This window comes from Chamaea fasciata, unplaced genomic scaffold (assembly GCF_029207755.1).
Source record: "Chamaea fasciata isolate MVZ Bird 193981 ecotype frontalis unplaced genomic scaffold, bChaFas1.0.hap1 SCAF_12, whole genome shotgun sequence".
NCBI classification, from domain to species: domain Eukaryota; kingdom Metazoa; phylum Chordata; class Aves; order Passeriformes; family Sylviidae; genus Chamaea; species Chamaea fasciata.
In genome coordinates, this window is record NW_027094097.1 from 9,615,883 (window position 1) to 9,642,577 (window position 26,695).

Genomic DNA, 26,695 nt, shown 5'->3' on the forward strand with positions numbered 1-26,695 from the left:
GAAAGCTTGAATAAAAAGAAGATAATTGATGTTAGAGAGAATTTGGTCATTTAATTTAAGTACTCTGTTTTTGTTTTTCTGTACACAGTGCACACTAGTTTATTTTTACAGTTATGAAACTGTGAGTCTTCAAGTTATCTTGTTCTTTTCAGACTCAATTTCTGATCCAGGAGTGTGCGTCGCTGATTACAAAACCAAACTTTATCTCGACGCTGTCGTACGCCATTGACAATCCCTTGCACTATCAGAAGGTTTGTATGCTTCTTGAAGGGGATCCCAGTGTCAGAAACTGCACTGAATTGGTCTCTGGGAAACCAGCTGGTTTTCCCTTGTAGTAAAATTTTCTAAAACTTAGCTTGCCTGGTTGGTGTGGGGTTTTTTTTGTTAAACTAAGCAAGTTTGTAAATTACTCTGAATGACTGCAAACTTGATTTTAATACTTTATCTAATGTTGGTAGTTCATGGTATGTTTATGGCACCAGAACCAAAACAAATCATCAGTACTTCCGTTTCTTGCAATATGAAAGCCATGATAGTGGTGTAATAGCAGGATATATGGATGGAAGAAGCTTTTAGATGAGATGTATCCAAAAGTAGTTGGAAAGGTTTTTTGCCGTAGAAGCTTTGTGTTAACCTGCAGCAGAATAGTTACTAATATTCTAAGCTTGCAAATAGGCTCTAGATAGTCTAACATATTGCAGATGAGATTAATCCCAAAACAGCTTTCATATTATTCTTCTTACCTGTTTCAGAGTCTAAAGCCTTCACCCCATTTATTTGCCCAATTGAGTAAAGTCATCAAATTAAGCAAAGTTCAAGAGGTAGGTGAATGGTTATTTAAAAAAAAAAATTTCACTTAGCTAGTTAGAAAGGATGAGGCCCTCTTACTATGATGTTTGTTTTTGTTTGTAGGTGATTTTTGGTCTGGCTTTATTGAACTCTTTCAGCTCAGATCTGCGAGGTTTTGGTAAGTTTTCTAAAGTACTACATCAGGGGCAGCCTTTTTCAGCAGTGTGCTTTCTATATGGGTAGATGGGTGCCTGCCTGACCTGACCTTGCAATTAGTGGTGCCACTGGGAGGGGCAATAGATAACACAGTCATCTTGTGTGAAGTTAAAGGATCAGTTCTTGTATGACTGGCTTGATAATGAGTCAAATTGGGGTATTGTGATATCTTAACTTGTAGTTGTCCATTAATATTTGAACTCTCAGGTACGAGATTTCTGTTTAAATCTGAACTGTTGTGGCTTCTCAAATTAAGAGAATGGTACCTAGCTAAATGAATCTCATACTAAAGCAGAATCCCAGGCTTTGACTCTAACCTCTTCTGTTTCCAAAAGCCGCCCAGTTTATCAAACAGAAACTCCCGGATCTTTTGCGCTCTTACATTGACGCGGACGTCAGTGGAAATCAAGAAGGTGGCTTCCAAGATATTGCAATAGAGGTCCTGCACCTTCTCCTCTCCCATCTCCTCTTTGGGCAGAAGGGAGCCTTTGGGGTAGGACAGGAGCAGATTGACGCTTTCCTCAAAACATTACGTAGAGGTAAGTTCAGGAAGCCTGACTAGATGCAGACTTGGAGATGGATTTTCATGACTTGCTGTCAGTGCAGAGTGCTGAAGTGGTGGGGAGCTTGCTGACTTAGAACTTGGTAAATGTTCATAGTAAACTGACAGAAAAAATACCACTGCTCTGGTATTGGGTCCTAATGTACAGTTTTGCTTTCAATGAGCAATAATGTGATCTCGTGTTCTTGAGAAGTTTTGATAAATGAACATTTGGAAAGGGATATTCAAGTCTGTGTTTGCTTGTATGGGATGGTATTTGTGGATTTAACTAAAGCAGCTTAGTGCACTGTAGTTGAAAACCCCCTTACAGAGTAAGGAATGTACATTGCCATTTCACACAAGTTCATTTTAAGCATTGTTTTATTATATTAGATGCAGATCCATGAGGAAACACTAGCACAGTGAAGGAGGTCCTTCTGACTTAAACTCTGGTTCATTTCCTGAAAGCTACCATTGTAGTCTATTCCTTTCCAAAACCATTGTTTGGTGTAAACTTATCACACTAGGGAGGGTTTGGACTCAAGATGATAATTGAACTTAACCCACTCCTTGGTTCTGCACAGACCTAGAGGAAGCTACCGTTCATACAAGAGCAAAATATTTGTTCTAATTTTTTAAGTATAACTTCATAGTTCATATGTATTTTAATAAAGATTAGTGTGTTAGCTTGTGGAATTTCTGACACTTGGCTTTGGGATATTGGGAACTCTTCTATGAATGGCCCTGGAGGGTATGGAGATGCTGAATGTCAGCAGTGCTGTCTCAGAAAGGCCCACCCACTTTGCTGCTCTCCACTGTGAGCAGAGCCCTGATCCACAGATCTGATCTTCTCATTACTCATCTCTCTTAAACTTTGCCTCCCAGGAAGCAAAAAATGAGTATTTACTCTTTCTGTGCTCAAGTGCCTGGCTTAGTTTTGCTGTGTTTCTTAGACTCAGTAGCAGATCTTTTGTTTCCAATATTACCTGATTTGGAGGAGTAAGTTTTGCTGGACTGCTGTATTGTTTCCTGCTCTGTGCTTTTTTTGGATGACTGCTGTTAGTGACAGTCTAGTTCTAAACTTACACCAGTGCAGCTGGTGGCCTTTTGGGCAGCTGCAGAGCTGCAGTGAACCTGCATGAGCCTAGTTTAGTCTACATTCTTCTTCTCTAAGAATATCCCAGTGCCAGTAGAAAACTGAAAATGGGATGTAGGGATGCTGCATCAGTGCTCTCTTGATTTCTGCAGCAGTAGGCCAACTCTAGCACAGCCGCAGAATAATTCTGAATAGTCTTTCACATGCAGCTGGTGTTCTGGGTGTTTTGACACTGTTACTCTTGCCTTTAGATTTTCCCCAGGAGCGTTGCCCTGTGGTGCTTGCACCACTTCTATACCCTGAAAAACGGGACATTCTAATGGACAGGATCCTGCCTGATTCTGGAGGGATAGCCAAAACCATGATGGAGAGTTCTCTGGCAGATTTCATGCAAGAAGTTGGCTATGGCTTTTGTGCAAGGTTTGTAGGAAAATATAATTTTCAAGCATGTAATTTTGGGTGGTGGTGGTTTTCTTTCCTGTTTCTTTAGGTAAAAGATAAAGAACACTTTAAATACTTAAATAAGTAGAATCTCACCAAGTATTATGAGGTTGTTTATTTGAATTCTGGTTGTATTTTGCTTTCTTCTAATGTGTATTACATGCCTGTGGACACTATGTAGGATTTTATCATGGTAAGAAATGCCACATAAAAGGATTCACATTGCTTTTGAAGGTTTCATAAGAATTTGACTATCACCCTTTTGAATGTGAAAATGGAAGTGTCTGCGTAGACATAAACTCCAGCTGAATCCCACTGGAGTGTTGGAAGAACTTTGCTCTTGCAAAAGTTAGGCCTCAGAATGAAGCTAATCTGTTTTTTTGTAAGAAGCATAAGGTAGAATTAATGATTCTGTATTTCAAGAGAAGGACTATTGATTACTTTGGGGAGGTGATGAAATCTCAAAGGTGTTCAATCTCAAAGAAACATGAATTTCTTTTTAAACCAAGAAGTAAAAACACCATGTGTTGGAAGATACTGAATTATTACCTTTGTTAACACATGCATGTTAATAAAACAGTTTATATATTCTTGCTATTTAAATCTTCCTGGCCTAGTTATGAAGTGTTCACAAAATGGAAAAAAACTTGCGAAAAAAGGCTTCAGTTCTGAAGTTGAAACTCAGGCATCTGCTCTTTGTTTTCTCTCTTGTCTCCCAGGAGGCTTTTGCTGGTGCCCTGTGCTCAGGGATGCCATGGTGTGTATCAGGCTGAAGGGGAAACATTCACAGCTTACCTTTGAACAGTGCACGTCAGCATTTTGAAATGTGCATTCTCAAAGCCTTTGTTTTGCTTTTAGGTAGCAGAAAACTTGAGTCTTTGAAGCTCTGTATCACAGGTCAATAGTGGAAGTGCTTTTAACTGAGAAGAGTGCTAAACCTACCCTGTGCTTTTGCTTTGATAGAGCGTAGTCTGTGAAACATCTCTGTGACATCCCTGTCACTTCAGTATACCTGCCTTTGAACTGGAAACGTGGCACCAGTGTATTTCATGGAAGTAATTGCACACATTGTCTGCTGAATTTTTCTTCTTGATTGTCTTAGAATTTTGTTATGTTGGATCATTTGACTAACTTGATGAAAGTCTTACATTGTTCTACAGTGCAACCTGCTTTTCTTTGTTTTGTTGCATCTTAGTGTGGAAGAATGTCGCAACATAATCATGCAGTTTGGTGTTCGGGAAGTCACGGCTGCCCAGGTTGCCAGGGTTTTGGGGATGATGGCTCGAACTCATTCAGGGCTGACAGACGGTATTCCATTACAAGTGAGTGGCCTCTTGTGCTGGGGATTACATTTCAGCAGAAAAAGGAGTTAAAATGCTGGCCTCTAGGAATTTTACAATTGCTTGTATTATTCAATACTTGTACTTCTGGCTGTTCTGCTGTAGATGCCTGTAATACTTTCATGAATGAAAGATTCTCAAAGTGTTAAACTGATATAATTCCTAGTCTGAACTTCTGTTTACACCTCTCCAGTGCAGGGAGTTCTGTAACCAGTGGGTGTTGAGACTGTGTTACTTTTTTACTAGTGTTTGATTCCGTGTATTTGACTTGCAGTCAATTTCGGCTCCTGGCAGTGGGATTTGGAGTGACGGCAAAGATAAGAGTGATGGAAGCCAAGCCCATACCTGGAATGTGGAGGTTTTGATTGATGTTCTTAAAGAGCTGGTAAGTCTTGTGAGCACCTTGGTCTTTTATGTGGATAAAGCAGGACATATGTCAGTATGATTATAAACCTTTTTAGGCTCCCCAACAGTCTGAATAGCTTCGAATCTCTCTAATGTAACTGTACTTAAATGCTGGGGGTTTTTTTTCCCCTCATGAACAAGAAAATTTTGAGGAATTCTGGAAAATGGAAGCTACTTGAATGAGTGACTTGGGTGCAGTTTGAGATTCATTCCACACTGTTCCCATGTATTCCTGCATGTGTTCTCTGAGGGCTTTTGTGTTTCAGTGTATTTCTGACGGTGGAAAGTTTTGTGCATCAGACACCTTGTTTTGGAAAACTTCTTACTGTAGGCATTAGTGATGAAAATGAAAGTATTTTTGTAGCTACTCATTCCAAACCTCTTCTTTATTGCTTCTTAGGTATGCTAACACTATAGAAATAGTAAAGTTTTTCTACCACTTTATAAGCACCAGTTTTTGTAATGAACTCAGTTAAACATGAATACCATTTCCTTTGCTTGCCTTATATAGGATTTTTTCTGTATGTTCCCTCTAATGCATGCACAAGTCACTGTTTTGTCTTTATAAAAAAAAACATTGGTTTATTGGGCCATAAAATAGCTTTGTCTCTGGTGCTCACCCGTCTCTGAAATGAGTGGTTTGTGTTCCCTAATGGCCACAGTTCCCTTCAAGCTCCTTCATCAATATTGTTTCACACTGTTCCTGAAAATACAATGGATGCTTTACAAGATCTTGGAGTTCACATTGTGCAAAAGGAGGAGCAAGTTCTGCTTGCCAGCAGATCAGACCCTTCTGCCTTTTATCAGAAGGTGTGGAAGCCTAGGAAGGGAATAAATTAGTCTGCTAAGAGAGGAGCTGTATGTTTGGGTGTTTTTAAAGAATTGTTAGTTAAATGTTTGGAAGGAAAGACAGCTACTGTAGTGCTGGGGAAGAGCAATCTCACAGGGTAGTTTAAAACATTAACTTGCATCTAATTCTCACAACTGTATAAATACATCTTTTAAAACAAAACCCTTGCTTTCAGCTAAAAGTTGGATGGATGTTAAGCTGGGTACAATACTGATGAAGAGGGGTTCTTTCGAGACAGTACTGAACATTGCAATGTGCAAGGCTAACAACCCTTGTTTGGTTGCAGAACCCTAGCCTGGACTTCAAAGTAGTAACGTATGAATTGGACCATCCAGGATTTCAGATTCGTGATAGCAAGGGCCTGCATATTGTAGTTTTTGGCATCCAGAGAGGGCTGGGCATGGAGGTTTTTCCAGTTAATGCCATATACAGACCTTGGAAGCATGCAGAGGGCCAGGTATGTTTACCAACATTTTTTCACTAACTGTAGAATATATACACGGTTCCTGAATTTCTTGAATGATAAATGGAGATTAGTAGTGTGAATGTTTAGATAATCCTCATTTGAGAAGCTGGCCTGTAAGACACAAGCCTCAGGTGTGTTACAGAAGTACAGTGTGTGATTGACTGCACTGTGTGGGACATGGTCACTTGCTGTGCACTGTGGCCCTGCCTTTGGCCCCAGCAGAGTTCTGGTGTGTAATGCAGCTGAGCATAGAACAGTTGTTGCATGGCAGTGCTTTGGGGTGCTTAAACAAAAAGGCCACAACTTCATGCAAACAAGTACCCTCAGCACGTCTATACCCATCATTCTCGAATTCCAGAAGTGTGAGGTTCAGTCTTACATAAAACACACAGTGAAGCCTGGCTCATCTCAGCTGCTAAGTTGTTTTGTATCATTCTCAAAATGTGGCACTTGATAAAGTGGAAGGAACCTGAAACTCTAGTATCTAAAAGACTTCTGATATCTTTTTTTTTTATTCCAGCTCTCCTTCATCCAGCATTCCCTCATAAACCCCGACATCTTCTGTTTTGCTGACTACCCTTGCCATACTGTTGCCACAGACATCCTGAAAGCACCACCAGAGGATGACAATCGAGAAATTGCTACATGGTAATAAACCTGCTCTCAGCTGCTTTTGTACATAGATTACTTGTCTGGTCAAAGGTGGCTTTATCTTCATGCAGCCAGATTTATTGTAGCTATGTACATAGTAGATCAGCCATTAGTATTTGTGACGTGTTTCATTGGTGAAACTGTTGACAGTATCAGAACTTCCTGTGTACTTCCATAATACCTTGCTTTTGTTGGAGTCTTCAACTTCTTTGGAGAGTTTCTGCTGATGTGTTTTGGCATATCCTGCAAGCTGAAAGGAGGGGATAGAGGAGGTGGTTTGAATCTTAAATCTGTCTTTCCCAGGATGATATTAGAAACTTGCTCTACTTGTATGAAAGTAGTCCTAAAATTTAGTTATTAAATGAATGTGGCTATTGGTGAGTTATTGCATAAAGGTGACTGGTGTGACTTTCTGAGCCGACCTTTACACCCCTTTTTTGGCGTAGCCGTAGCTTATTTCAGTACAGATACTTGCATCTTTTTCAGTTGTATGGCACAGAATAGAGAATTGAAGGATGAAGAATACAAGTAAATGGGCAATGATCACTTGTCTGTAAAGCAGGCTAAACAAGTAGAGTATCTTCATTAAGTTTCACAAGTGGGGACTCTGAGGCGTTTTTAAAAGTGTTTTCCATTTCTGGAAGTATGTTTCAAGTTAAATTATCCAAGTGACCCACCTCAAGCTGAATTTCTTCAGCATCAGCTTTCAGTTCCCTCTCCTCCCTAACATAATTAGGAGCTCTTAAGATCTTGGGGGTTTTTTTTATGGTTTCTTGCAGGCTTAATTGTACATTGTAAGAGCTGCAGTGTGAGGTTGTTTGCAGTGGGAGTTGCTGTATATGTCCTTACAGTTGCTGCCATAAAATACTTGATTCCAGGATCCTGTAAACTTGCTGCTTGGTAACTTTGTGGGGGTTGTCTATTTGTTTTTTCTTCTCTTTTGTTAGGAAGAGCCTGGATTTGATTGAGTCTCTGTTACGATTGGCAGAAGTGGGGCAGTATGAACAGGTTAAGCAGCTCTTCAGTTTTCCTATCAAGCATTGCCCAGATATGCTGGTATTGGCCTTACTGCAGATCAACACGTCCTGGCATACCTTGCGCCATGAACTCATCTCCACACTCATGCCAATTTTCCTTGGCAACCATCCCAACTCAGCCATCATTTTGCACTATGCATGGCATGGACAGGTAAGTATTTTCACTGTCGTTTGTTCCTGTAACATGGAAGCTTGTTAAATGGGTTGAACAGTTACAATGATGTTTGTATTGGTTTATGAACTGGTCGGTTTAAAACCCAAGAGGTCAGTGATCCATGGTTTATGCAAAGTAATGGGATGTCTCTTCCCTGACTTGAAGGGGAAACCAAACTCTTGTGGTTTGGTTTTCAGCAATATTCACTGAGAAGATATTCCTGGAAAAGTACAGAGACCCAAGTTGAGTTAGACTTTTTAAACCTTTGGCTTTAAACAAAGTTGACCACTGTTCTATTTTAAGAAAAGGAAAAAAGAGCAAAACCGAACAACCCGAAAGAAACCCCAAAACCTTCACAACAGCATCACCAACCCCACTCCCTCAACTCTCAACCTCACATTTAAAGTGTAATAACTTGAAGTAGTAAGATGTGAGAAGGCTTAAACCAAAACAGTCTCCTTTATACTTGACAAAAAGATGAAGGCTATTCTAGACATAAAAAAACTACCTGCATGGGAAGTTTTCAGAGTCTGGATGTGTTCTGAAAACTTGGGATTAGCTGCTGACCTTTTTAAGGAGAGCTTCCATGTAGAGATACAGTAGCTGTGTATGCAAATCCCATACTTCTAATGGATGTTTTGTTTGGTGTGGCCTTCATCATTATGTGCACTGGTAGTTAAACAAGGAGAAGTCATATGAAATTTGAACCAGAGGAAGTTTCTGGGGTCGGAGGGAATCTGCATTAGCAAACGTGTTTCCCTGTTCATCTAGAGTAGAGTTAATGGCAAGAAGCTTGACCTCCAAGGTCATGCTATGAATGTTTTATATTTTCCTGATGGAAGTCTTTAAATTGAAGGATGAGGTGTAGAATAGACATGAAGTGCTTTTTGCATGAAGTCTTGAAGTGGCAGAAGAGGCAGTTTTTCCACAGGGTATGTCTCAGATCAGGGACGTGGTGCCATTCCTTGACGCTTTGCCTTTAAACAAAACCCTTGGTGCCATAAAAATCTTACTTGTGTTGTATTTTGAACTTGCCCCTGTATGAGCAAGGAGCTGGATACTGTGTTTTCCTTTTTAAGGTGTACTGAATTTTCACTTCAGGACATCATATCTGGCATAACATTTAGTAAATATTCATGTAGTCTAAAAGTGATAGAGAGGAATTGGTCCTGGACAGTGACAGGACAAGAAAGAGGTGGCATGTAGCTACCATTTGCAGTCAGCTACATCCTTTACTTGTAGCTCCTGGATCGTTTATTTTTGCATAGAAAGAGCTCAAATCAGAAGCAAATTCTGAAGCTAAAGAGTAAACATGTTTGTATGTTAAGCTTTTTAGTTGAGAAATACCATGTTGAATGTTCACATAATTGATCCTGTTCCTAGAATCATGAAGTACAACCCTAATTTAATTCTCCTCAGGGTCAGTCTCCTTCAATTCGTCAGCTTATCATGCATGCCATGGCAGAATGGTACATGAGAGGGGAGCAGTATGACCAGGCAAAATTGTCACGTATTCTTGATGTGGCACAAGACTTGAAGGTGAGTTTTGCAAAATATTGCCATTATTTTTTTCTGGTGTCTTACACAGACTTGCTCGTCTTTTAAGGAAAGCTAAGCTTAACTTGGACTAATTTAGTAAGGATTACATTGTTTAGGCACGTCTGAACTCATTTCAGAATTGGCTGCTGTCCCTCATCTTTAAAAAAAAGCCTACATTCATGTGACTTAGTAGTCTTCAGCTGAGTTGTTGTATCTGACTACAGATGCTTCCAGCCTGCCCTATTGTGAGCCCAAGGCATTTTACTTGGTATTTGCAGTGGGGTTGGTTATTGTGGCTTAGCTGACAAGTACCTTGAGAAGCAGCACAACAGAACTGCTTTCTGTGTGAATCCTGGAAGAGCTTTGTCTGTTTTAACCTTGAATACTACTGAAATGAGAACGAAGAAAGTATCAGATGTTTGTGTGAAGGTGGCAATGCTAAACATAATGGAATGGGGATTTCTTGAGAATGCTGCTACTTTTTAGATTTTATATATTGACAAAAGACTGGAAGTTGTGACTAACTTCTTTGAGGCCTTTATTGCTTCCTGAAGTTAGATGCAAAATAATTGAGTGTCTCGACATGCAAGAGCGCAAGCTGCTGTTTGAAGTCAGTTTTGTTGTAGCAATTACAGTGTTCAGCGATAACCTCTTGGAGTAGATACATTCCAGGTATCTCTGAAGTGGTTGAGGTCTGTTTGCAGGAAAATGCTAGGTTCTTTTCCTTAACTTTGTAGCAATATCAATTTCGTAGCTCTTGACCACTTGCTGGTGGTTTTTCATAGCACAGAGGAATTTAAAACTGTCAGCACAAGGTCACTTTAAAGAAGGTGAAGTTACGATTTCAAATCAGAGCTCTTGCTTATTTGTTTCACAAGCAAGCTGTAAGTGAAATTGATACTACCAATCTTTGTGGATAAAGATAGCATAGCAGCATGTCATAATAAGACTTCTTCACTAGAATGTGTATGGGAACTAGAAAGGAAAGAGAGGAGAAAGAATATCTGTGTGTCTTCACTAGTAGTCTTCTGATTTTCTTTCTTTAGGCCTTGTCAATGCTGCTAAATGGTACTCCATTTGCCTTTGTTATTGACCTTGCTGCACTTGCCTCTCGACGGGAATACCTCAAACTTGACAAATGGCTCACAGATAAAATTCGGGAGCATGGGGTAAAGCAGGATTTTTCTCTTTATTTCTACACTCTCTTCAGTGACTGACTTAAGTCACTTTAACAATTTTATAAGTAGCTTTAAAGTTATTAAGTGTCCGTGGTCTGATAGTTCAATGTTTTCACTGAACTATAGTAGCTTAGTGGAATTCTTTCCATGGTGCAATTGCCAAGTTTGAAATAGTGTCTTGGATGTAGTTTGGGAGATTAAAGCAACATTTTTTTTCTCAGGAACCTTTCATCCAGGCCTGTATGACTTTCTTAAAGAGAAGATGTCCATCTATCCTGGGTGGCCTTGCTCCAGAGAAGGATCAGCCTAAAAGTGCTCAGCTTCCTCCAGAAACCTTGGCAACTATGTTGGCCTGTCTGCAAGCTTGTGCTGGGTAAGAATTATATTGCTTATGCTGAAAGTGTAGTCTGTTTGCAGCTCACCTTCTGGCACATGGTCCTGCTGGTTTGGAATTTCACATGGAGAATGGGGTTAATGAGAGTGTATAAACTTGAAGGGATAGGTGTAGTAGTACATTTAAGTTTGCGTTGAAACTTCTGTTGTAGGCTAGATCACAAGAGCTTGAGTATTGTCTTTATCATCAAACCAGGTGAGCTGATCTTGGTGACTGGAGGCTGTCTGGTTAGTCAGATAATCAGTTGTTAATGACTGGTTAGATTGTGGTCTGTGATTCAGACAAAGGAAACCAGGCCATGGCTAGAGAATAGGACAGCATCTTGGAAAACAATGATTTTATAATGAATTTTGTGATTGTGTTAACCGAATGTTTGTGTAGTAACTGCTTTGGCACAAGGGACTCATGCTGTCCTTATGTATGGGAGAAAAGTGGAGAGTGGTGATTGTAACTGGGACTGAAACTAGACGTGTGTAACTTCTGTTGTCTTTGAGAGAGACTCAAAGTAGTCAAAGATGGAAAATATTGAACATCTTTTGCAGATCAGATTGTTTTGCCAAAGTCAAAAGAAAAGGGTTTGGATTTGAGAGCTGCTAGAGGCAGGGGTAGAATACAGAAGGGCTGATGGAAACTGAAGTTGGACAAATCAGTCTTTAGATGCTATGTACAAACATAGTAAATGTGACTGGAAATATTTGTGGTGTTGTTTCTTAATGCTGTCAGATCAATGTGGTGTTAAACTACAGCAATATTTCAGAGTTAATGAGAGGCAGTGTACTGCAGTGTGAGCCAGAGTGACTGGAAGCTGGGATGGGGCTTGTTTTGCTGCTACATTTTGGCACCATATGAGGCTAGTATGTCCAAGTGTGTGTTACCTAATCTGAGGTTTATACTTTGTTCCTTTGATTTAGCCATTGTGGTCTTGAAAGAGATAAGAAACATCTTTAAAGGTACCCAGGATGATTCATGGCTCTCACGTAGATAGTAGGAAATTATACCAACATAAATTTGGTCACAATGAGTATTGGAACTGAAAGGGAATCTGAGGTACCTGTAAGACTTTAGGAGAAGGGATTCTCCTGTTTTCTGCTGGAACCTGTGCAACTGAAGTTCAGATGCTGTTTCTGAAATAAAATGGTCTGGCACATGTTTTGGTCTGAAGAGATAGCTCTTAATTTTCAAGTCAAAGTGCATCTTTTGAGATTGTAGTTCACGAATGAACTTACATTCCTTATCTTGCATGCTGCAGTTATCTGTTTTAGAGATTTAATAGTTAACTGTAGTTTTGAATTGCATCTAATGTCATTTTGCTCTGAATTTTAATGTGTTACCGAGTTTTATTTATTCCATTAATTCCAAACGCCACTAGTTCTCTACTGGCACAATTCTCACAGCCCTTGGTTTCTTTTTATAGCTACTTTTATTCCCTTTTATACAAGAATGTGACCTACTTGCAGTCATTTTCCATTAGTTATTCTCTTTGAGCTTTAGAATGAAAAAGCTCGGATTTCTTTCATGAAGCAATTGCTTTGATTAGCTTAGGTTTCAGTCACAAATGGAAGCAGGCATTGTAAAGACCAGAAGGTTAAAATCACTGTAAATATGAAATACATTTGGGAGGGTAGTTCCACTTCATCAGCTGAAGCCTGCCATCTCCTAAATCTGTTGATTTAGGAGCCTGCTCTTTAATTAGGCTTTAGTTAGTTCTTGTTTTGTGACCTGGGAGATGCTTTTTTTTTAGCCACCAGGTCCGTGCATGTTCTAAAACTTATTTTTGGTGCAGCTTGTTTATCACTGGTGAGCACTGCAGTTGTGGCATCATGTAACAGTGAGTCTTCAGAAAGAAATAAGTGTTCCTTCTATTACTGAGTGCTTTTACAATGAAGTCAGGCTTGGTTGCAGGCACCACAGGCTGACCAACCATGTAATTTATTAACAAGCTGCTTGTGAGAAGTCCTTCCCTCGTGGAGCAGTGAGTTGAGAGGGGCAGCAGTGCCTTCTCCACACAGTCATGTCCTGCATGGTCCAAGTGTGTCAGTGTGGGGAATGGTCATTTCTTTTCAGTCCTTTTCTCAGGCAGGGAAGAGGCTTCTGTGTACCTGTGCCTCAGGAATGGAAAGCCTTGTTCCTGCTTTGTAAGAAAGTATTTGTTGGGGGGGAAAAAAAGAGTGAGGGAACATGTGATTCCAGCAAGCTGGAGCTTCCCTAACAGTGACAGGTTTGTTGCTCTAGACTCTGGTCCCTGGCTCACAGCCCACCAATCTCTTTTGCCTGAAATGAAGACTGGGGGTTCTTGTGGTTTTGGTTTTGTTGGTTTTTTGGTTGTTGGTTGTTTTTTTTTTTTCTAGAAAACCTGCAGTTCTGTACTATATAAAAATGCTGTGATGTTTACAACTTGATCCAGCAGTGTGTCTCTTGACGTGATAAAAAAGTTAACCTTCAGTCTGCCTAGATGGCGGAACAAAACATTTGTGGTTCTCTCCAAAGCACAAATGGCTTAACCAGTCACCCTAAATATCCAGCTGGGGATTGTAAGTCTGGCTTTGTCCTCATTCTGGTCTGCCGTATTATCTATCTACAGCTGGTTGGAGTTTGTTTTGCAAAAGCATGTTGTAGTATTTAAGCATTAAGACTGCAAATTTAACCCCCCAAAAAGGAGGGCAAAAGACTGAGGTTGGTAATCACACATGAACTGTAGACTTCCCTGACCCATTCCATGGCTAACTCAAGTGCTGTATGGTCTTGAAATGGCTGCTGCATCAGAAAAAATCCTGTGGTGTATTTCAGTTGGTCATGCATACCTTTGAATGTTGAGATTTCTCAGACTGTGGCATTGGGGTGAGGGCAAATACATACTGTAGATACTGAGTCTACTGTGTGCCAAGCTCAGAGCTCTGTCTTCAGGTCTGGTTGCACTTTCTGAAAAAGAAATCTCTTTAGGGCTTTTGAAGGTAGATTTCTGATTGCATTTTTGTACATTCCCCTCAAGCCCCTTTGTTTTGAAATCTTTGAAACAGGGCTCTGGTGAGAGGATGTTAAAAGAGTGTGAAGGAGCCAGTTTGTGAAACAGTTATTAACATGTCCATTGCCCTGTATAGAAAACTGGTCACCCATGCCACCTCTCCAGATGCCCATCTCTCATTTTCCCCACACTGCATAGTGTATTGCTGGCTTTGGAGAATAGCTGGAAGCCCTTACCTAATTCTGTGTGTCCCATAACAGGATACTTGCCAAAGCTCAAGGCTAATCTTCAGTTCTTCTGCTTTAATCACCAGGATGGTTCCTTTGTTCTTTTCCCCCTCATCCCAAGAGTTGAGCAGTAAAAGCTTGTGAAAATTGAGTTGAAATGAGGAATCTTCAGACAAGGTTAACAGAACAACAAAGCTGTTTTAGGGTAGTTGTACCGTTACAGGAAGAAATCTGCAGCTTTAGCTGTCTTCACCGAAAGGGTATAACTGAAGTTCAGGAAAGCGTAAATAATTGGCTGTTTTTTTCCAGAAGGAAAATGTCAGTGTTCTGTAATTATGTCTGTGTTAGGTAAGTCAGCAACAGAGCTGGCTTTCCTTCCAGTTTGGGAACCTGGCAGTCAGACATGGAATACTTTGGAAAGAGGTACTGGCTGCTCTGGATTGTGCAATAACTGTGCCTAAGTTTGAGTTTTCTGATCTTTTTTGATTATATTTTCCTTGAATAGTTGAATTTCCTGTCTCTGTTTGGGTTTAGTACCAGTGTGTGAAGCACGTCTTTCAGTCTGTAGACAGATGAGTTTTAGTGAAGCAGGTGGTGGTATTTACCTCTTCTTTTTTTGTCTGTGAGTACATGGCCCATATATCTCATCTTTTAGAGGGACTTTGTGTGTAATGAGATTCAGAATGAGAAGAACCATAAATGATGAAGTTTGGGTACAGGAAGGAGCCTTGAGGGGCAGATTTGAACAAGGGATCACAGCACCACTATCTGTGTTTTAATTCATGAGGCTAAGGTGTTATATAGTCCGTAATGTGGCCAACTGCAGATGAAGGCCCTTCCAAGAACCTGTTAGAGCCATGTAGGTACATATCCCAGCCTTCTGTCAGTCCTTACTTGCTGGGGTAACTGTAAAGGAGTTATTGAATCAGTGAAAACGAGGGAATAGGCTATTGGAGATTGTTGTAGAGCTACAGTTTGAACTTTTATATTTTAAATGTAGCTGTTTCTCTTGGGAGATGATCTAAAGCAAGTTTTTCTAGTACCGAAATGTAGCCTTTGCTGGGGTTGTTTTGCAGCTTCTTTTGTGAAATGTGGCTTCAATTTCTCTAGGAAAATCAAACCAGTTAATGGCCTTATTTTTGTGAATGTTACATGGCTTACTGTCGTGCTTCCACATCCCAGGAGCGTTTCTCAGGAGCTGTCAGAGACGATCCTCACCATGGTAGCAAACTGCAGTAATGTCATGAACAAGGCTCGACAGCCCCCACCTGGAGTCATGCCCAAAGGACGCCCGCCCAGCGCCAGCAGCTTGGATGCCATCTCTCCTGTGCAGGTAGAGCAATCCCATGCTGCATTTTCAGAAGGTGCTGTTAATTTAGTGCTAGTTCTGCTGTACTAGTTGAGGTCTTTCTGAAGGACTAAGTCAAACATCATCTGGCTCACGTAGTTTTGTGCTTGCATGTCTTGATAGCTTGCTTGTAACTAGAGGATAATGTCTGAGGGATGTAGTTCAGAACTGTCTTTCACTTCACTGATGTCTGTAAGAAGTAACTGTGAAGTATTACAGGATGGGAGCACTGAGGAGGGACAGATATTTGGTTTATTTAAAATAACTGAGGCTTTTGTTTAAAGTGCTAAAATTTACTAGGACTTCTGAGAATTAAGCACTGCCTTTGAACCTAATGTGTCTTGTTTGTAGCTTCACGGGCCAAGCCACAGTGCTAGAGCATAAGGACTTGTTATAACTGGGGCTCTTCAGCTCTCAACTGAACTGCTCTTTTAAAAACAAGGTACATTTCAGTTAATCCCTGCCACTCATCATCCCTTCCTCCTCTGGGAGCAACACATTACAGACAGGTTTTGCTTCTAGCAGTTACATTCAATGGCAGATTTTTAAGTGGTGAAAAGTATTTCACATGAAATAGTGGCAATTCAGCGTTTAAGAATGACTGAATTGTCAGTAAATTATGTAAACTAAACCCAGAGAGTGGTTTTCTTGTGAATTGTTGCTTTATTGACATTGCTTATCAGATGTACCAAATACCTTGGCAACCTGCTACAAATAACTCATATGAACAAACAGCAGCAATTTTTAGTCTGTAGTCATGTTGTCTTCTGGGTAGATAGTGCCATTTTCTGCTGTTCCTAGTCAGTTCCTTAGCTTACTGCTGTGGCAGACTGTATTGTCGTCCCTCCTATTCATGAACCAGGTCTTAATGCTTTTTATTGAAGACATCGTTCAGGTATTTAGGTGTGAAAAGTGGGCATAGTAGGGTCCTTCAGACAGTCAAAAATACTTTTGTTTGAGATGAAATAGCTTTGTACGTCTTGAGGTGGGGTCTGAGGTTGCAGACTGCAGAGCATAAACTACTTGAGTACAAAAATCTGCAAGTAGAAGTAAATGCTGCTTGTTGTAAGCATTTACTCCTGTCTTACACTTAACTACAGACTCTGGAGCAATCAAACTTTCTATAAAACCTGTGAGAGAATAGGATTTCATGGGATTGCAGAAGAAAGATAAAAGTGCATTCTGTAGACAAACTGATCTTTTGGGGTGATCTGGATGACTTCAGAATTTACAGTAACCATGCAGAAGAACTTTTTCTCAGAAATGTTTTGATACGTAGCCATCTTTGTACAAAACATGCCAAAAATCATCTGGATTGTGGTTTATGGATGTCTGTATAATCTTCCTTTCTTCATTCAGATCGACTCGCTTGCAGGAATGGCCTCTCTTAGTTTAGGTGGCTCAGCTGCTCCTCACACCCAGAGCATGCAAGGCTTCCCTCCAAACTTGGGCTCTGCGTTCAGTACTCCTCAGTCACCAGCAAAAGCGTTCCCGCCTCTTTCCACCCAGAACCAGACAACCGGTTTCAGTGGCATCGGAGGACTCTCTTCACAGCTTCCAGGTACTGCTGTTGGGGTGGAGTGGTTTGTTTTTGACATGGCACAGCTAAGGCACTGTTACTGCTGTGGTTGGAAATACTGAATGTGACAGCCCACCCCTTAAGGGTGGATTGGGTGCCTCCTTCCCTTTAAGGGTGGGAAGTCACACTGGACAAACAGCTGTGTCATATGGGAGGGAGTTACACTCCGGTATGGAGTGAGGTGTCCTGACCCTCCTGGGTCATTGCTGAAACAGCACTTCAGAGTGTTGCAGCTGCAATAGGTAAAAGGTTTGAGTCAAGAGGATGAGTGTTTTGACAAATATAGCAGCATTATTTTAGGTTGGGACAGAGACAGAGAACCGCTTGTGTTAAAACTGCATGAGGCTATAAAGCTCTGAATTTTTGGAAATGACAAGGGCTGGGAGGAGTGGCAAGTGGATACTCTGAGGGTGCAACTGAGATGACCAATTGCTTGCTTGTAGTAAGTGGTCTTACTACAGGTTTGCTTTTCAGTAGGTGGTCTTACTACAGGTAGCCTGACTGGCATAGGAACTGGAGCTCTGGGCCTTCCTGCGGTGAACAATGACCCATTCGTGCAAAGGAAGCTGAGCACATCTGGACTGAACCAGCCTACATTCCAGCAGAGTAAGATGAAACCTTGTAAGTGGTAGTGTTGTCTGTGGCTGTGAAGTGTGACTGTGGTCTGCAGTTAATCTGTGTTTCCTTCAGGGGAAGCTTGGTTCTGTAAGTGGTAAACGTTAGAAGTGTGGCTCTTGTATTATGTTAGTCTGAAAAAGGTGCTTCTAAACTTGTGTCCTAAGAGCTTGTTGCCAAGTGGCCGTGGGGGCGTGTTTAAAAAAAAAAAACATTAGCATAAAAATGTATTGTGTTATGGATTTGCCTGAATAGTATGTTTCTGTCCTTTTTCTGCTGTGCTGTGTTTTGAACAAAAGTGTTGTCCTGCTCTTGACAGAGAATTGTATGTGCCTGGTACCAGGGTGTTTTTTGTTTTGTTCAAAACAAGGTTAAACCTGGGTAAGGTCCTATTGCAGCAGAGAACTTGACAGGTGAAGCAGTGAAATAGACTGCAACATTGGATACAAATAAGACAAACAAAAGTTGGTGGAAAGATAGTTTTTGAAAGGAATAATTTGGTTCTTAACACTAAGCCATTATCCTTAACTCATTTATGCCTCTACAGCATGCTCACAGGGAGATGTTGAAGCAGTCAAATGGTCAGGAACCACAGCCATATGCTAAACCTTCCACATTGCTGTTATGGAGGAGCTATCAAAGAAGCCGTATGCAATAACAGCAAAGTTACCTATCTCTACAGATGTACAGTGGAGGTGGCTGTAATCACCATTGGTTTATATTCTGGGTCTTGAACATACAATGTAAACTTGTTGGAAGCTCACTGGCTGGCCTGAAAGTTTGTGTGCAAGTTTGTGTGCATGTTAGTGTTGTGTAGCATGCTTTACTCTAGTCTGTTCTGCATTCAGTTATTTAGTTGTCAGCTGAGGTTAGCTTGGGATACACTGGGTTCTAGGAGTAGAGAAGTGTGAGGTTAATGCTGTCTTAGGATGCAGTTTTTTTGAATAAATATAGCATATTGAAAACAGATTTTTAAATAGCAGTTCCTGTCTACTGGGAAGGTTAAATATCTTGCTTTTCAGAAGAACTAGCAGTTCTGTATGGATTGGTGGAAGAGTTGAAAAGGACTAGATGAAATCCTGAGTGTCTGAAGTTGTCCTGAGCATGATACCTGTTCTCTTTTTTAACAGCTGACTTATCTCAGGTGTGGCCAGAGGCTAATCAGCACTTTAGCAAGGAAATAGATGATGAGGCAAACAGCTACTTCCAGCGTATTTACAACCATCCACCACACCCAACCATGTCTGTGGATGAGGTGAGTTCCCTTCCGCAGCAGTTAAGGCACCTGTCCAGAGACTTGGAGTAAAGTGGATTGTAATTATTCCTTCATGTATTAGTTTTAGTGGAAAATAATAAAGGGCTCGTGGCATTGCTTGCAGCATTGCTTTTTTGCTTAGTTGACATTGTTTTCACAGTAAAGTTTCAGTTGTTTGTTACATCAGCTTTTACTCTCTGGACTGAAGACTTCAGATGTCTAATTAACACTCCTAAAATGCTGCTAAGTGTAAAGGATTCAGTGTAGTGGGGAAGCTTTTGTGTTGAAAATAAGTGCTAAAGAGTGCCTTTAAATAGTCTGTATAAATTATCTTAAATGTATTTGGTTTAAAACTATGTAAAAATGACTACAAGATCCAGATATGTAGAAGTGTCCCAAGTTCTACCTTCTGAGCTTTTGATAGATATTTTTGTTAGTCTCTATGAGAGTAATTATTGGTCTGATGTACTTACTCTTTGAAGTACTTCAAATTTACTTTAATATATTTGCACAGTTATAAATTATGGAAGACACAACATTAATTTTCATTTTTCTAATTTGAAAGTAAGGGAGTAGGCGACCACAAAAAAGTTTTGTGTGAAGACCATCGCTAAAAGAGAACTAAAGTCTGAAGAGGAAGCTGGCTGTAGTGATGTAGTGTCTGTCTGCTGGCTAAAATGAAGCAGTTCCGTTGTGTTAGCACAGTGTACCTTAGTAGTTGCAAACACTTATGAAACATGATGGGAAAGGGTTGAAATAAAGCAAATCCATTGGTAACAATTTCCAATTTCTTTGCAGGTCTTGGAAATGCTGCAGAGGTTTAAGGATTCCAACATTAAACGGGAACGAGAAGTGTTTAACTGTATGCTGAGGAACTTGTTTGAGGAGTATCGTTTCTTTCCCCAGTACCCAGATAAAGAGCTGCACATAACAGCCTGTCTCTTCGGGGGCATCATAGAGAAAGGACTGGTTACTTATATGGCATTGGGCCTGGCCCTGCGCTATGTTCTTGAAGCCTTACGAAAGCCTTTTGCATCCAAAATGTACTATTTTGGTATTGCTGCACTAGATAGATTTAAAAATAGGTGAGTGTGGGTTTTGGTACACTTCTAATAGTGCCGCTGTTGTCTTGTGAACCTTGAACCTGCTCTAATGATGTAGTGCAAGGTTGCACATCTCAGCTTCCGGATTTCTTCAAAGATACACTGACTTGAAACAAAATTTGTGAATGTCGTAGTTAAAGGGTAACCTTTCTAAATTAAAATGTTCATTGTGATACGTGTATAAATGTGGGACAAACTGAGATGCTGAAACTACTTAGACTATAAAAATCAGTGAAGAGTTAGATGAAGTAACTAACGGTTTGTTAGAAATGGGATGAATGTAATTGCTCTTCTCAGTGCTTTTCAGTGGGGTGCCATTTGCACTGTTCGTTACTGAAGGACTGACTGGGAGCTAAGCTCTAGAACTTTGCTTTTACACAGAAAAGTATGGCTAAATAATCTCAGAAAAAGTTCTTTCTCAAAACTTCTAATGAATTGCAGATAGAGAAGATTCTGGGTGTGAGATGTGCTCTGGTTTGCTGTTTAAAATGCCAGACTACAAATTACTTACCCAGTAATCTTGTTGCAAACACTGAATATAAATGCAATTGCATACTAGGTCAGAAGTATGGAGATATAGGAAAAAGTAACTTGCTGTGAATAAATCTTGTGCTGTAAGGTTAAATGAATTCATTTTAAATAGATTTTACAACAAAAAAAATATTTTGTAGCAAATGCTTTGTTTATAGCACAGCTGCTGTAAGGAGTCCAGAAGTAATTCTGTGGTGCAGTATGAGAATGAGACACCTGATATTTGTTTCTCCCTAATACTGTTTCTGATGTGTGCTTATGCTTCTGACCAATGCATCTTTTGTCTGACAGATTGAAGGACTATCCCCAGTATTGTCAGCACTTGGCTTCTATTAGTCACTTTATACAGTTCCCACATCATTTACAGGAGGTGAGTGTGTTTGTAAGCAACACTAACTTTTTATGATGTTAAATTCTTTAGAGCAAATTTCTGTTTCCTTTGGAAAAGCAGTCTCATCTGTGGTGATTTTAGACCATGTACATCCACAGAATCAAATGCCTTTTCTTAAAGGTTTTGCTCTGGGATAGGGTAGGCAGGTGAAGCTGCCTTTCCTGCTTCCATAAATCTGTTTAGGTTGTTGATGTTGAAATAATTACCTGCATATAACTGCACGATCAACCACGATCAACATGTCCATGGTTTTAAAGTGCTTTGGTGGATTCATATTCCAGTCCCTTAAAGATCTGGAGTTTCGGTCTAAAATAGAGGTCAATCAGCTGGGTTTATGCAGTTTCATACTTAGACCAGATAAAATAATCCAGGAAAAAATTCTTTCCCTGAAGGTCTGTTAAGAGCCATGGGAATACCTTGTTGTCCAAAGGGGTGTTCATCACATGGTGTCTGCCTTGAATATGCTTTTATTGGTAGAAATACAGAAAAACTAATCCCAGTGGCAGAGCTTAAGAGCATGAGCTAAATAAGGAAAAATGTTCAGCTCCACCATTAAGGTAGAGGCTCACACCTGAAGATGCAAAGTCCAGTAGCAGACTTGGTTTCACTAACAGCTTTCAGACTGTACCCCTTAAATGGCAGTCTGATGTTTGCAGTTTCTGAGTAAGCATATAGCAGCGGGAAAGAAACTCATTTTCTACTATGGAACTATTTCAGAAGATGTAATGTCTAAAAGTTGGCTATTTCTGAACCGTGGTTTTGCTTATTAATGGTGAGCTTCAGACTATTCTGTCTAGCTGTCGAAATCCTTGCAGAAGACTTCTAACCTGCTTTTTAGCCTGCTTCTTGATACTCCCACATTGCTTTTAGTCTCTTTTTCCTCTTGTTCTGCTGTTCTAGGCCTGGGGGGACAGGAATGGAATTTTTTTAGGTAGTGCTCTGTAAAATATTAAGCATATTAGGTCTTGTGATGCTTGACATCACCTTGTTGAGGCTGGAGGCAGACCTTGAGGCTCCTCTGCAATAAGAAAGTCCGTAGTGACAAGATGTGCTTTATCAGGTATACAGTTGTATTTACAGATTCCTTTATGGCAAGACTGTCAAATATTTTAATGATTGTTAGCAAACCTTTATAGTGCTCCTGCTAAAAGTCAGCCTGTAGTTCTCTTGCTGCATGTGAAATTTTGTTTGTGCTTGTTCACCCTATTTTAGTACATAGAATATGGACAGCAATCCAGAGATCCTCCTGTGAAGATGCAGGGTTCAATCACCACCCCTGGAAGTATTGCACTTGCCCAGGCTCAGGCCCAGGCCCAGGTTCCAGCAAAAGCTCCTCTTGCTGGCCAAGTCAGCACTATAGTGACCACCTCAACCACCACCACCGTTGCAAAAACCATTACAATCACCCGACCAACTGGAGTCAGCTTCAAGAAAGATGTGCCGGTGAGCATTGTGTCATTGTGCCCTTCCCGGAGGGGCAGATGCTGCTCTGGACTGGGTACATACAGACAGAATCTGTTTTAATTTGCGTACTACAGATTTTCAGACTGTGATCTTTATTTTATATTTAAAGCATATAACCTTTTAAAATATGGCCAACATTTTTGTAGAGAGAAGGCATTTCATCATCAAACTACCTAATTACTTTGGAGTCAAGTTGAAATATGTTCTTGAGGCTGTAATTTTCAAGACAATTACAGAACCATCATTTCTGTTAATGACTTGCAACAGGACGCTTAAAATAGTTGGCAACTGCTATTCTGCTTGGTACTTAAGAACACTTACTGCACACATCTGGCCTCACAGTTCTAACTGCATTAGGTTTTCACATCTTTGGTCACTCGTGTAAACAACTCTGAAGTGCTTGTCAGAGATATTACAGGGTTGGCAGATAGATAGAATTGGCTATTGCACAGGAAGTTTTGGGGCACACTGATATTCCAGTCCCAGTGGATGCCAAGGCTGGGCAGTGCTGTTCTGTATGATGGCTGAGCACTGGAAAGTCGAGCCTGTCTTTCTGCTTGGGACTGTCTTTGAATAGCTCTCTGTAAAGGAGGCAAAAGCCAAACTCAACTGAAAGTGTTGTGAACACACCTTGTGGGGGGACAGTCATTAGTGTAGCTATTAATGTCTTTGATACCTGATTACATCATGTAGAAACTTCTTACTTTTGAGCTGTTTGTTTTCCCATTTTAAACTCCAGTCAGGACTGATACTTTTAAAACTGCATTGCTTTTTCCCTTAATTGCAATGTACCAGGTGCTGAAGCCCTGGGATCCAGACCTGCAGCTCTAAGGGACCAGGGTCACATGCTGTTGACTTCACCTGGCATCTCAGAATGAGAACCTGGTCTCAGAATGAACTTCTGGGATTTCTCCTTCCCAAATCAGCACTTAAGTGCTCCTGGAGATTCCCTGCTGTGTTAAGTGCTGCTCACTATTGTGTTGGGATTTTTCTCTGAGCTATAATTGTACACAGGCTTAAAGGCCCAAAGGGTGCCATTGCAGTGGCACCTATTATATGTGCATGTAGAGGCTTTTTCTGCAGCAGCATTCTTCTGCTATGTATTGATCATCATTTTTAGAATAAAAAAATTACTTGGCTCCTTCAGAGTGCTGCTGAAAATGAATCTGAGACAGTAGATGTCCCCTGATAAAGCTCAATTCTATTTTTGCTTGACTGAACAGAGCAAAAGTTTCTTTTGATGTCACCTCTAGGTATTATTTATGCTTAACTTCTTGTTCTCCCTCCAGCCTTCCATTAATACTACCAACATTGATACGCTGTTAGTAGCAACAGATCAAACAGAGAGGATTGTGGAACCTCCAGAGAATGTCCAGGAAAAAATTGCTTTCATCTTCAATAATCTGTCTCAGTCAAATATGACACAGAAGGCGAGTATGAAAGAATGCTAGTAAAAATAATTTTTATACTCTTAATCCTTTTTTAAATATTTGTTTTTAAGTGTGGGTTGATGATTCTACAAAATAATTCTACAAAATTCTAACTTGAAAAACTTCAAGAGGGAGCACACTGTAAAGAAATGATAAGTTCCAGCACTTTCTGCTTAAACATCGTTGGAGATAAAATTTTCCAGGAAGAGAAAACATGGGTAAAAGATGCCTGATCTTAATCTTAAATAAGCATTCACATCATAAATGCACTGGACACCATTAAATGTTGCAAGGTTAAGCTCTGGTATTTGTAGCAGAAATTAAGGGAATTTTTCTGAACTAGTTGAGGTGTACGGTCCTGCTGCCACCTGTGCTGTTGTCTTGTGGATGGATGGCATGAATTTGTAAGGTGACAACATTTACTTCCAGCTGTCTGGTAAAAAGTTGGGAAGTGAAGGAGAGGTGAATTATTATGCCTTGCTAATTCCATGATTGAGTCCTTACTGGTTGACCAGATCTTTGGATAATGAGACACCGATTTCAAGTATTTATTTTTTTGTAGAAAAACAGCCTTAGTGTTAGAAGCAATTGACTGACCATAAACTGTGTGGTGCTCAGAGCTGACCCCAGAAGGTTTTGATTATCTTCTCATCTCTTCTGTGGTGTGCTTTGTCTTTGGTTTGAGCACAGGTGGAAGAATTGAAGGAAACAGTGAAAGAAGAGTTCATGCCTTGGGTATCACAGTATCTTGTGATGAAAAGAGTCAGTATTGAGCCTAACTTTCACAGCTTATATTCAAACTTCCTTGACACACTTAAGAATCCAGAATTTAATAAAATGGTTCTGAATGAAACCTACAGAAATATCAAGGTAAGTAGTGCAAGTTTTTTAAACACAGCAAAGGAGTGTCCTGTTCTCCTCATGCTGTTTGTTTGCATGGTGCTGATCCTCAAATATAGAATATGATTCAGAAATTAATTTCTAGCTTACCAATAAACTTACAGGTTATCTTTAGGAATACTAGGATTCTTTACAGTTAGGAATGTACGGAAGGCTTAAATTGTGTAACAGGCGGGCAGATTTGCATTTGAATTCATTTGTGTAGGTGGATTTCAAATTTGTGTGAGGTTTGCAAATTATAACCCAGGGGAAAATTGCTCACGGTCTAATTGTTTTCTGTGGAGGAAAGTACAAAGATAGAAAACCACAGTCTGCTCTTTTGGCCCAAGAGGAATAGGGGGGAAAGGGTGTGTTTAGAAAATGGGGGTTGAAAAGCCAAAATTTATTGGAGGGCTAAGGTAATGTGGGTGGGAGGAGGAAGAGGTAGCCCAGGAGTGATGACCAGATGAAACAAGTTTGTAGAAGAAGCACTATTTTTAAACCTGTTGGTGGAATTTCCTGACCACCATGGGTTACGCTGTAGTGCAAAAGCATCTCCCGACTTTTGAGAATACAGCTGACTTTGCTCTGTTCAGCTGATGCTCCTCTGAAGTTGAGGAACAGAACTAACAGCAGAATATGTGTTTTATGATTTATGACATGATGACATGATTTATGTTTTGACATGACAATGAGATGGTTTCCCTGGAAGGTTAAACTGTAGCCTTCAGGTCTGTGATGAGGCAAAACACTTGGCTATGGGAGTAGTTGTAACAGTCTCCACAGAGTAATTGGTAAGGTCTGGAAAAGTGTAATCCTCTTTTTTGATCCTCTTGAAGAAAGGAATTTTGTAGTCATTACAGTGCAGATTTACAGAGTGCTGCCTTGAAATGAAAGCTGTTCAAGTACCTCTGTAATGTGACTGAAGCTCAGAACTTAATGTTCTAAAACTTTGTCTTCATTCAAATCAACTGTTGTATTTAGTTTGGAGTCTGGTTATCTTACATTTGTTGCTTGAGATGTTTTTTTTTATTCTCTGTTAGGTGCTATTGACATCAGATAAAGCTGCAGCCAACTTCTCAGACCGTTCCTTGTTAAAGAACCTTGGTCACTGGCTGGGAATGATAACGATGGCTAAAAATAAGCCCATCTTGCACACGGTGAGCTTCTGTCTTTACAGATTCTTTGGCATGAATTGGTATGCTGTTACGCAGTAGCATAGGCTATTTGGGAAATCTTAACACCTTTCTGGTGCCTCTTCTATATGCCAAGTACAGAGCATGACTCCAGAGTTCATTATTTAACACTTCTAAATATTTTTTTTTTATATCAAAAAAGTTAGTAGCTAAATTTATTTTGGCAAAAGCTTGTTAATCCATGTAAAAATGTAGATGTGTAAATCTTTGTTCAAAAAGTAACTCCTGCTTAGCAACCTGTAAAATTCAAGGGCTATCTTGACTCAGCCTTGCCTGTGTCTGAAAAGGAAGCAGTGTATTAGTGAAACTGTGTGATATATTTGCTCTTTCCTCCACCCTCATTCCCACTTCAATTGTTTTTCAGGATTTGGATGTAAAGTCGCTACTACTGGAAGCATACGTTAAGGGACAGCAGGAATTGCTTTATGTAGTGCCATTTGTTGCCAAAGTCTTAGAATCCAGTGTCAGGAGTGTGGTAAGTGTCTTTGGACAGACAGAGTTATTGCCCAAATGGCATAATATTGCAGGAAATGATCAGCTTTTGTCACAAAATGAAAACTGATTGAATTCCGTGGAGAGAAAGAAAAGGGATGTAAAAGCATGAAGCTGAAGGAGTTT

General features: G+C 40.2%; 1 protein-coding gene and 2 non-coding genes across 8 annotated transcripts in view; all 3 read left to right on the top strand.

Annotated features, from left to right (window-relative positions):
* Positions 1 to 26,695, top strand: part of CNOT1 (CCR4-NOT transcription complex subunit 1) — a 55,550-nt gene that overhangs the window by 10,951 nt on the left and 17,904 nt on the right. For 3 of the 6 annotated variants that reach the window (XR_010722807.1, XM_066194468.1, XM_066194467.1), the window contains exons 4-27: positions 153 to 251; positions 753 to 821; positions 913 to 967; positions 1,341 to 1,544; positions 2,894 to 3,062; positions 4,279 to 4,405; positions 4,698 to 4,808; positions 5,965 to 6,135; positions 6,665 to 6,792; positions 7,743 to 7,983; positions 9,406 to 9,525; positions 10,572 to 10,694; positions 10,925 to 11,076; positions 15,469 to 15,619; positions 16,994 to 17,195; positions 17,688 to 17,834; positions 18,959 to 19,083; positions 19,882 to 20,168; positions 21,009 to 21,087; positions 22,321 to 22,551; positions 23,862 to 24,002; positions 24,693 to 24,872; positions 25,925 to 26,041; positions 26,442 to 26,552. Coding sequence is in view for 5 of the 6 variants with exons in the window: in XM_066194468.1 (XP_066050565.1) it covers positions 153 to 251; positions 753 to 821; positions 913 to 967; positions 1,341 to 1,544; positions 2,894 to 3,062; positions 4,279 to 4,405; positions 4,698 to 4,808; positions 5,965 to 6,135; positions 6,665 to 6,792; positions 7,743 to 7,983; positions 9,406 to 9,525; positions 10,572 to 10,694; positions 10,925 to 11,076; positions 15,469 to 15,619; positions 16,994 to 17,195; positions 17,688 to 17,834; positions 18,959 to 19,083; positions 19,882 to 20,168; positions 21,009 to 21,087; positions 22,321 to 22,551; positions 23,862 to 24,002; positions 24,693 to 24,872; positions 25,925 to 26,041; positions 26,442 to 26,552 (3,540 nt within the window). In the remaining variant the exon portion in view is untranslated. The remainder of the gene's footprint in view (positions 1 to 152; positions 252 to 752; positions 822 to 912; positions 968 to 1,340; positions 1,545 to 2,893; positions 3,063 to 4,278; positions 4,406 to 4,697; positions 4,809 to 5,964; positions 6,136 to 6,664; positions 6,793 to 7,742; positions 7,984 to 9,405; positions 9,526 to 10,571; positions 10,695 to 10,924; positions 11,077 to 15,468; positions 15,620 to 16,993; positions 17,196 to 17,687; positions 17,835 to 18,958; positions 19,084 to 19,881; positions 20,169 to 21,008; positions 21,088 to 22,320; positions 22,552 to 23,861; positions 24,003 to 24,692; positions 24,873 to 25,924; positions 26,042 to 26,441; positions 26,553 to 26,695) is intronic. The other 3 variants (XM_066194470.1, XM_066194469.1, XM_066194471.1) reach the window with 3 other exon arrangements.
* On the top strand, positions 15,949 to 16,084 carry LOC136296164 (small nucleolar RNA SNORA50). The gene has a single exon (XR_010722874.1). It is a non-coding gene; the product is annotated as a small nucleolar RNA SNORA50 (small nucleolar RNA).
* On the top strand, positions 25,369 to 25,507 carry LOC136296162 (small nucleolar RNA SNORA46). The gene has a single exon (XR_010722872.1). It is a non-coding gene; the product is annotated as a small nucleolar RNA SNORA46 (small nucleolar RNA).